Source organism: Pseudoliparis swirei, chromosome 3 (genome assembly GCF_029220125.1).
Source record: "Pseudoliparis swirei isolate HS2019 ecotype Mariana Trench chromosome 3, NWPU_hadal_v1, whole genome shotgun sequence".
In the NCBI taxonomy this organism is placed as follows: domain Eukaryota; kingdom Metazoa; phylum Chordata; class Actinopteri; order Perciformes; family Liparidae; genus Pseudoliparis; species Pseudoliparis swirei.
In genome coordinates, this window is record NC_079390.1 from 8,462,303 (window position 1) to 8,472,927 (window position 10,625).

Here is a 10,625-nt window from a genome sequence, read left to right on the forward strand (position 1 = left end):
AGGCGGAGATGTTTTCTGACGTCAATCTTCCAGTCAGAATGAAAATGTTTCAGAAGACACTTCAGAAAATGTTAGAAAACAAGGAACAATGTGTTTCTGAATTTATTTTCATTTTATTTTGGAGATCGACAGGGAACGTCTCCGAGATCGACCGGTCGATCGCGATCGACGGGTAGGCGACCACTGATGTACAATATGACTGCCCACGCTGCAGGGACAAAGCTGAACCTGATGCATCCATGTCTGCAAAATAAATGATGCTCAAAAGGTATTTTCATGAGAAAAAAAAAAGTATTTAAAATCAAATTTCAAAATACAAAAATCCTTGAGAATAATATGAAACAAGATTGTGTCAAATTAGGAGAAAGACAAGCTAGTGAGGAATTGGGTTCACTGAAGCATATGTTAGCGCTGTCTTCAGGTTGAATGTTAAACAACCATATTTATGCATAGTAGACACGTTTCCTTTTGGAAAATGTCTAATCTTCAGGAGCTTCATTTGCTAAATTGTCCAGATCTCGTCCATCAAAACGTAGAAGGTGCGAGCCTTGGCTGGCGGTGAGGTCCTGAGCTCCTTTAGCAGCGTAGAAGTCTCGAGACGGGGTATTCCAGTCCAACACAGTCAACTGCAGCCGCACACACTGCTTCTTCTTCCCCACCTGAGGAGACAAAGACATGCACTGCTACCTCTTCGCCACACGGGACACATCGCTCCTAGAAAACGGTGATGTAGTGGTCAACGAAGACATGCTTACCTCAGCAACTTTGCTGAGTAAGCCCTTGCCAATGCCCTTTCCTGCAAAGGAAAATTAATAAAATATTTTTGTGGGGGCAAAACATTTACATAAAAAGATGCAACAGAAACGTAAAGACACGTTATGATTGGCACAACCAAGCAACCACTCAATCCATATTTAATTCACCCCTGAATTCTGCCATCACATACAGGTCCTCCAGAAACACTGACCGCCCCACCCATGTACTGTAGCTGTCAAAGTAAAGGGCGTATCCGACCACTGTGAATCCTACACGGACAAAAGGTACAAGCAATCAAAAAAACAAACAGGCAGAATACCACAACACAACTACCTACACATATAACAGCAATATTGAATTGTGTGTTGATGTATGACGAGCTACTCCCCGTCAGAGAGATGTGTTTTTAGTTTCTGGCGGAAGATGTAGAGACTTTCTGATGTCCTGATGTCAATAAATAAAAACACGTTACCTTCTTTAGATTTATGCTCCTCCGGCACTTCAGCAACGAGGCATTCAAAGAAAGGATTTTGGCAGAAACCGTCCCGTTCCAGTTCTAAAGGAAAGCAAGACAGATCATTTACCCAAATGGCAGCATCTCATCTTCACATTATGAGTAACAGCATCTCATCTTCACATTAAGAGTAACAGCATCTCATCTTCACATTAAGAGTAACAGCATCTCATCTTCACATTATAGGTAAACAAGTGCAAGAAACATTGGAAGATGAATTCATTACTTTCTTCCACCCCCAACTGTTGCCTGCTCTTATTTGATTTTAACAACTTAGATCCATGGCAGGAAAATCACAGGTGTAAATGTTCAAAACATCACCTCTGCATATCCAAGGAAACTGTTCTTAGCATTTGTATTAAGTAAAGAATTACCTTCATGAGTTATATTCACTTGGTCCGTCATTTTTTCAAAATCTGACAACTCCTGAGGGAAAGGGCGGTGTTATTTAGTTATGTGTGAATGTATGAGCGGATGCAAATATCACTCACAACATAACGTCACAGCAATGTGTATCACATGTATTCGTGAAGCGACGCACGTTTTTTAGGTTGAAGAAGTTACAACGAGCCTCACCATTATCATTCTCGATATTTCTTTGCAGTCTTCCTTTGCTGCGGGCCGGACTTTAAAAAGCATTTTTGTAGAAAACAGCACAGTCCGCACTTGACTCAGGGAGACCGTCTTTCTGCTCAGGCAGAAGTCAGACACCCGAAACCCGTTTAACCGGGTCGTTGACAATTAAGTCAAAGGAAATAGTTCCGGTGTTGCAGTTATGCCTTTAAAATGAAAGACATTGTTAGTGCCATTTTCCATATTGTAATTGTAATTGTAATTTAGACTCAGATTTAGATACTATATTATTTAGATTCATATTTAGATTTGTTCGTTATAGTGATTGCATAATTGTATGTTATAATTTGCATTGTTTAGAATAATCAGAGGTGAGTTGTGACGTATTGAGCTCGCGCATTGATATATCAACTGGCGGACTTGTTTCACGTGCTCCAGAATTCAGTAAAAGGAACGGAGCGAACTCACTGTTTTCTACCGTTGTTGAAACACATTACACGCGTATACTCGTTCTTTCCGTCTAAGAGTGGTAAAACTAATGGAAATGTCAAGAAACATCTACTGATGACACGAAGGGAGTTTTAGCCGCTACATTAAGTAGAAAACAGTCGCCGAGAGCGAGGGAAGATCATCGTGTTGCCGACGAAGGAAGCTAACCAGCTAAAGGGCAGCTAACATGGAAGATAATTTAATTAGTGGGTTACTTATTAATGATATAAGTGACCACCTACCAGTGTTTGTTATCTACGATTGTGAATATAAAAGGATGAAGGATGAAGGTATAACAAGACTGAGTAGAGTAAGAACAGAAGTTACCCTTGATGCTTTTAGAAGGGAATTGCTGGGACAAGACTGGAGAACTGTTTATGAAGCAGTGGATGTAGACTCTGCTTATGACTCTTTCTTGGATATTTTGTTATCAATATATGATAGAAGCTGTCCAATGCGACAAAGCAATAAGAAAATCAATAGCTCTGATAAACCATGGATCACAAAGGGCTTGTTGAATGCCTGTAAAAAAAAAAAAACCTTGTACAAAAAATTTATAAAAGATAGAACTAGAGAAAAAGAAATGAAATATAAAAGATATAAAAATAAATTAACTGATATTATTAGAAAATGTAAGAAGGATTACTACAATTTAATGTTAGAAAAGAATAAAAATAATATCAGGGGCACATGGAACATACTAAACTCAGTCATTAGGAAGAAAAAAAAATAGCGCGAGCTTGTCTAATTATTTTATAGATAATTATAGGACAATCACTGACAAGAAGGAGGTGGTGGAGAGCTTCAACAACTTCTTTGTGAATGTGGGGCCCAAACTGGCAAATGAAATAAACCCTCCACAAGGAGGAGGTGCTGAAATATTCTACGGAGAACGAAATCCAGATACTATCTATTTGAGAGGTACAGATAAAAATGAAATTATGAACGTTGTTCAGAAGTTTAAGAACAAAACATCTCTGGATTGGAATGGTATTGACATGACTTTAATAAAACAAGTAATTGACACTATAGTAGACCCTCTAACTTTCATCTGTAATCTATCGTTTGACTTGGGATGCTTTCCCAGCAATATGAAAACTGCTAAAGTGATCCCAGTACACAAAGCTGGAGGAAACACCTATTTACTAATTACAGGCCAGTTTCACTGCTCTCCCAGTTCTCTAAAATTCTCGAAAAGCTCTTTGTTGTACGGTTGGACAGCTTCATTGACAAATATGAGTTGCTTATGGACAGACAATATGGTTTTAGAACGAATAGATCAACTGCAATGGCTTTAATGGATTTAGTCGAAGAATTAACAAGTAACAGTGATAACAAAAAATATTCAGTCGGTGTTTTTGTCGATTTAAAGAAAGCGTTTGACACAATTGATCATGGTATTTTAATACATAAACTGGAAAGGTATGGGATTAGAGGGGTAGGGCTAAATTGGTTAAAAAGTTACATTGAAAACAGAAAACAGTTTGTTCAGATGGGTGTAGCTAGGTCTCCTCTCTTAGATATCATATGTGGTGTTCCGCAGGGGTCAATTCTTGGACCGAAATTATTTATACTGTACATCAATGACATCTGCAATGTTTCTAAAATATTGAATTATGTTATTTTTGCTGATGACACTAATGTATTCTGTGCTGGGGAGAACCTCCAGCAGCTGTTGGAGGTTGTCACGGCAGAATTGAGTAAGCTAAAGTTGTGGTTCGATGTCAATAAATTATCAGTAAACATAAAAAAAACAAAATTTATGGTTTTTGGTAATAAAAATATACATCCGAATACTCCGGTAGAATTAATGTTGGATAGTGTTAAGCTGGAAAGAGTTTTCGAGAATATGTTTTTAGGTGTGATAATCGACCACAACTTTAGCTGGAAACAACATGTCAAGTATGTAAGGTCCAAATTAGCACGAACTGTAGGGATATTATGCAAAACACGGCACATACTGAACTATAAATCATTGCAGACATTATATTACACTCTCATTCTACCATACATGACCTATTGTGTTGAAGTGTGGGGGAACACCTACAAAAGCACCCTACAGCCATTATGCATCATGCAAAAGAGCAATTAGAATCGTAAATAATGTAGGATATCTTGAGCACACCAATTCACTGTTCTTAAAATCACATACACTGAAACTTATGGATATAGTAGAGTTCAAAACAGCACAAATTCTGTTCAAAGCTAAACATAATTCACTTCCTGGAAATATTAAAAAGATTTTTAGAGATAGAGAAGGAGAGTATGAACTAAGAGGGAGATGGAATTTCAAACAGCCGATTGTTCATTCAACTCTAAAAAACATGTGTACATCTGTCTGTGGGGTGAAACAGTGGAATAGTTTAACTGATGACATTAAGGAAAGTAAGAATCTGGTGATATTCAAAAAAAAATTTAAAGACATGACTCTGGACAAGTACAGACGTATCAGCATTGATGACGCTTCATAAGTAACGGATAATGGGGACAAGCTTTTTTGTTTTTGGTTTTGTTTTGTTGATTGTTTTATGTATATGTAGGTATGTGTGTGTGTATATACAGGACTGTCTCAGAAAATTAGAATATTGTGATGAAGTTCTTTATTTTCTGTAATGCAATTCAAAAAACAAAAATGTCATGCATTCTGGATTCATTACAAATCAACTGAAATATTGCAAGCCTTTTATTCTTTTATTATTGCTGATTATGGCTTACAGCTTAAGAAAACTCAAATATCCTATTTCTAAATATTAGAATATCATGAAAAAGTATACTAGTAGGGTATTAAACAAATCACTTGAATTGTCTAATTAACTCGAAACACCTGCAAGGGTTTCCTGAGCCTTGACAAACACTCAGCTGTTATAAATCTTTTTTTTACTTGGTCTGAGGAAATATTAAAATTTTATGAGATAGGATTTTAGAGTTTTCTTAAGCTGTAAGCCATAATCAGCAATATTAAAAGAATAAAAGGCTTGCAATATTTCAGTTGATTTGTAATGAATCCAGAATGCATGACATTTTTGTTTTTTTAATTGCATTACAGAAAATAAAGAACTTTATCACAATATTCTAATTTTCTGAGACAGTCCTGTATGTTTATATGGGTGTGAATTTGTATGCATGTGTATATGTTTATGTATATATATATATAGGTATATGTAATGGTTCTTTAAAATAAGTATTTTCATGAAAGCATAGGTTAGGGCACTTATAAGCTTGATAGCTTCAGCCTTGACCCTTTCGGTCGGCCACTTTCTTCTTTTGTTGAAATTTTGATTTTTGTATAGTATTGCTGATCGAAATAAACTAAACTAAACTAAACTAAACTAGCGCCGATGACAAGGCGGTGCTGCGGATGACGGGAGCTAGCGAGCTGCGGCGGTGACAATGCCGTGCTGCTAACGAAGGAAGCTAACCAGCTACAGGATTAGCTATCGCCGTCTACAACGCTGTGCAGCAGACCGGATATGCGGTCGACTTCTACGATGATGGATGAGTACACAAAGAACAACATTGAATGAACAAATAAGATGTGCTACGAGACAGTGGCCACACAGGACATTTGAAAAAAGTGCTATTGCTAGCTTGTCACATCTAGCCACGAAGAAGCTCGAGTTTATTCTGGAAATAAAGACAGCCCTGGAATCTTTTCTGGAAAGCATTCACATGTTTTGAGGTTAAAGGACTGTCGATCTGGATTTCAGAAGTTTGCAAGAGCTTGCTATAATAAGAGACTTGTCTAACAATAATAGCCAATTGAAATGTCTGATTTGAATGAAACCAGGATGGAAGGCAATGTCGAGCTAGACATTAAAAGAAGGATCAAGTTGACCACAAAGGCCCTAGAAAATAAACTTGATGAACAGATGAAGCTCAGGAAACGTGCATTAGCACGTCTGGTCTCCAAAGCGGAGGAAATAGAAATTCTCATGATAAATGATTCCAATGCTCTCATCGTGGAAAAGGATCATCTCAGTGATTACTCCAAATTTCTGAATAGATTTACTGAAGTGAACAATGCAGTTAGTGAACTGTTATCTGACGATGAAAGGGAAGCTGACCAGCGGTATTGGAGTGAGCCAAACCTCATGAAATATGAGAACTTTTGGACTAGTTTGGAGCAGTGGATAATAAAAGCAAGACGGCACGCCGATGCCGATGGCGAACAGGCCGCTACTGAAAATGCGACCCCAAAGACTGGCGCGACGACACAGCAGGGTGAGTCTGACACTGAAGATGTGGATCCAGACGACAGTGCATCTGCTGTACAAGAAAATCATAGTTCAGTCACCGCACGAAGCATATGCAGCAGACACTCAAGGTCATCCAAAGCGTCATCTCACGCTTCGTCACTGCGTAGAAACGAGGAAGCTAACCGTGCAGCCCTACTCGCACGCGCAGCAGCACTTAAGAAGAAACAGGCATTGCAGTTGGAAGAGGCTCAAATGAACGCTGAGCAGATTCAGTTGGAGGCTCAAATGAAAGCTAAGCAGATTCAGTTGGAGGCTCAAAGGAAAGCTAAGCAGATTCAGTTGAAGGCTCAAATGGAGGAGCTAGATGTTGAGACTGCTATCGCAGAGTCCACAGCAAAGCTACAAGTGATGGAAGAGTATGATAACATGGACGACGATGGGATGAATTCCTACCTCATCAAGAACATGCCTACAGCAGCGACCATCGAACATTATGCTCCAGATGTCAGACCAAAGTTGACTAGCAGTCTTCGAGTTAGCCAACACAACAGTGCATTTTACCTTCCACCTAGACACAAGTCTTATGTGCAAGTAAAGGATGAAAACAACAACACAAGTACAAATTCCAATGGAAGGCAGGCTGAACTCAGCGAAATGATATCGAACCAGAAGGATATCATAGATACGTTAGTCACACAACAAAGACTAGCTAACTTACCTCAACGAGAAGTCCCTATATTCAGTGGCGATCCTTTCGAGTTCCTGCCATTCCTGAAGGCTTTTGAGCACATCATCCACAGTCGTACAGACAACGATGAAGACCGCTTGTACTACCTAGAGCAATTCACCAGCAGTGAGCCAAAGGAACTTGTGAGAAGTTGCCAGCACATGAGCGCACAACAAGGCTACAATGAAGCAAGAAGGCTCTTGACCTATCACTATGGTAATGAGTATAAGATAGCTGTAGCCTATGTTGATCAGGCTCTCAAATGGCCTCAAGTCAAGCCGGAAGATGCAAAGTCACTTCACAGCTTCTCCATCTTTCTCACTGGATGTAACAACGTCATGAAGGACATGGAATATCTCGAGGAGATGAACAGCCCGTGCAACCTGCGGATCGTCCTCTCAAAGTTGCCTTTCAGACTTCGTGAAAGATGGAGAGTCATAGCTTTCGACATACAAGAAAGGGAAGGAAGAAGAGCAAAGTTCTCTGATCTCACGACGTACATCAACAGACAAGCTAGGATAGCTTCAGACCCACTCTTCGGTGATGTCAACGAGTACTCCGAAGCGAAAGAAAAAGGCAGGTCAAGCTTTAAATCTGCCCAGGAGGCGGACCGAAAGAACCACTGGCTGTGCTACGAGTGTCAAGCCAGACGAAGGGGGCGCCTCAGAACCAAGAAAGAACAAGCAGACAAGCAACGCGTTTCAGGAGCCATGTCTGTACTGCAACAACAGACACACCCTGAGCGCATGTTACAAAATAAGAAGTCTGCCAAACAAAGAAAGAATTGAGTTCATTAAAGGAAAAGGACTTTGTTTCGGGTGTCTGACCCAAGGGCACATGGCAAAAGACTGTAAAAAGAGAGCCACTTGTGAAATCTGCAGCAAGAAACACCCAAGCCTGCTTCACAGCAAAAGGGACGAGAACATTGACCAAGAGAACAGCAAGCCTGAGAAAGGTCAAAGCTCTACCAGCGGACACTCACATCCACAAGAAGACGCGTCAGTCAAGAGGGAAGTCACGGCAGTCACCGGGGCCGGAGGAAATGATTGTGTCCTGTCTATCGTGGCCGTGCGCATCAAATCCAAGAGGAGCAACACGACAATAGAGACGTATGCGTTCATGGACTCAGGTAGTTCCGCTACGTTTTGCTCCGAAAGACTGATGAGACAGCTCGGCGTCCATGGTAAGAAGACTCAAGTGCTACTCCGTACTATGGGCCAGGAGAAGCCTGTGTCCTGCTACGTGATCTCAGATCTGGAAGTGTGCGGTCTGACAGAGAACAAGTACATAAGCCTGCCAGACGTCTACACCCACACAGACATACCTGTAACAAAGGACAATATTCCTGCTGAGAAGGACTTGGAAAGATGGCCGTATCTGCGTAAAGAAGTACGGTTACCACAGATCGACGCAGATGTTGAGATACTGATTGGAATGAACGCTCACTCTGCGATGGAGCCGTGGAAGATAATCCACAGCCAAGGTGACGGGCCTTACGCAGTAAAGACGACTCTCGGGTGGGTCGTTAATGGCCCTCTCAAGAAACGTGACGATCACCACAAATCAAGTCACTGTAGTCAAAGGGCTTCAGTCAACAGAATCTCAGTCAGTGGCGTGGACAGCATGCTGTTGCAGCAATACAACCACGACTTTCCGGAGCAAGCCTGCGAAGAGAAGTCAGAAATGTCACGAGAAGACGTTCAGTTCATGAAGTCTGTGACTGAGACAATCAAGAAAGTCAATGGGCACTACAGCATTGGGATGCCTCTCAGAAACAAAAATGTGGTGATGCCAAACAACAGATGTGTTGCCGAGCAACGGGCATCAAACCTGAAAAGGAAACTCGCTAAGAACTCCAGCTTCCACGATGACTACAAGACCTTCATGTCAGACCTGCTGAACAAAGGCTACGCAGTGGAAGTTCCTGAAGATGAGCGCAATCGCAACGACGGCAGAGTGTGGTACGTTCCACATCACGGCGTGATCCATCCACAAAAGGGAAAGCTGCGGGTTGTTTTCGATTGTGCCGCTTCGTTTCAGGGGAAGTCACTGAACGAGGAACTGTTATAGGGTCCGGACCTCACTAATGGTCTGGTTGGAGTCTTGACAAGGTTTCGACACGAACACGTCGCACTCATCGCCGACATTGAAGCGATGTATCATCAAGTAAGAGTTTGTGATGAGGACTCTGATCTTCTACGATTCCTTTGGTGGCCACAGGGGGATCTGAGCCAGCCTCCGCGTGAGTACAAGATGGTGGTCCACTTGTTCGGGGCCAAGTTGAGCCCGAGCTGCGCCAACTATGCCTTACGACGGACCGCAGAGGATGGAAAAGACAGGTCGTCACCTGAAGCAGTAACTACAGTCTTAGAACACTTCTACGTCGACGACTGCCTGGTCTCGACGTCCAACGAGAAGAAGGCCACTGCCTTGGCCAAGGACCTCATTGCACTGTGTGAGAGTGGAGGATTCCGCTTGACTAAGTGGTCAAGCAACAGCCGCGAAGTGCTGTCATCACTTCCCGAACAAGAAAGAGCAAAGGAGATCAAGAATCTAGACCTGGACAAGGATGAACTACCTATGGAAAGGGCCCTTGGAGTGGACTGGTGCATAGAATCAGATTCCTTCAAGTTCCGTGTCCATGTGAAGAACATGCCCATCACCAGACGGGGTATTCTCTCGGTCGTAAGCTCAATATACGACCCCCTTGGATTCCTGTCGCCGTTCATTCTTCTTGCGAAGACCATTGTCCAGGGTCTCTGTCGAATGAAACTTACCTGGGATGAAGAAATTCCAGAAGACATGGCAAACAGATGGCTCGCCTGGCTGTCCGATTTGAGCCAGTTTACCAGCTTTTCTGTCAGGAGGTGCATCAAGCCAGAGGGATTTGGTCCAGTGATGTCAGCACAGCTGCACCATTTCTCCGACGCTAGCGAGACGGGCTACGGCGTCGTCACGTACCTCCGCATCGAGAACAGCCACGGTCGAGTCCACTGCTCATTTCTTTTAGGGAAATCCAGAGTGACGCCGCTTAAACCTGTCACAATCCCACGCCTCGAGCTCACCGCGGCTACCATTGCAGTGAAAATGGATAAGCTCATGAAGGAAGAGCTTCGGATGGACCTCAAAGAGTCTGTGCTATGGACAGATAGCACCACCGTCCTCCGATACATCGACAACGACGACGCTCGTTTCAAAACATTCGTAGCAAATAGAGTATCGACAATCAGAGAGAACACAAGGCCAGCACAGTGGAAGTATGTCAACACGGCTTCTAACCCAGCTGACTACGCATCAAGAGGAATGAAGGCAGAGCACTTCATGAAGTGTCAGAGCTGGATTGAAGGTCCCGACTTCCTAAACAAGAGTG

At 42.1% G+C, this 10,625-nt stretch overlaps 1 protein-coding gene across 1 annotated transcript; it reads right to left on the bottom strand.

The window, feature by feature from the left end:
• Positions 1–84: 84 nt before the first annotated feature.
• LOC130191451 (thialysine N-epsilon-acetyltransferase-like) lies at positions 85–1,992 on the bottom strand. Its single transcript, XM_056411096.1, has 6 exons — positions 1,847–1,992; positions 1,645–1,696; positions 1,229–1,312; positions 924–1,025; positions 756–796; positions 85–659 (listed from the first exon to the last, which is right to left on the bottom strand). Exons 1-6 carry the CDS (start codon positions 1,907–1,909, stop codon positions 480–482), a joined length of 522 nt encoding a protein of 173 aa, XP_056267071.1. The 5' UTR covers positions 1,910–1,992; the 3' UTR covers positions 85–479.
• Between the last annotated feature and the right edge of the window lie 8,633 nt (positions 1,993–10,625).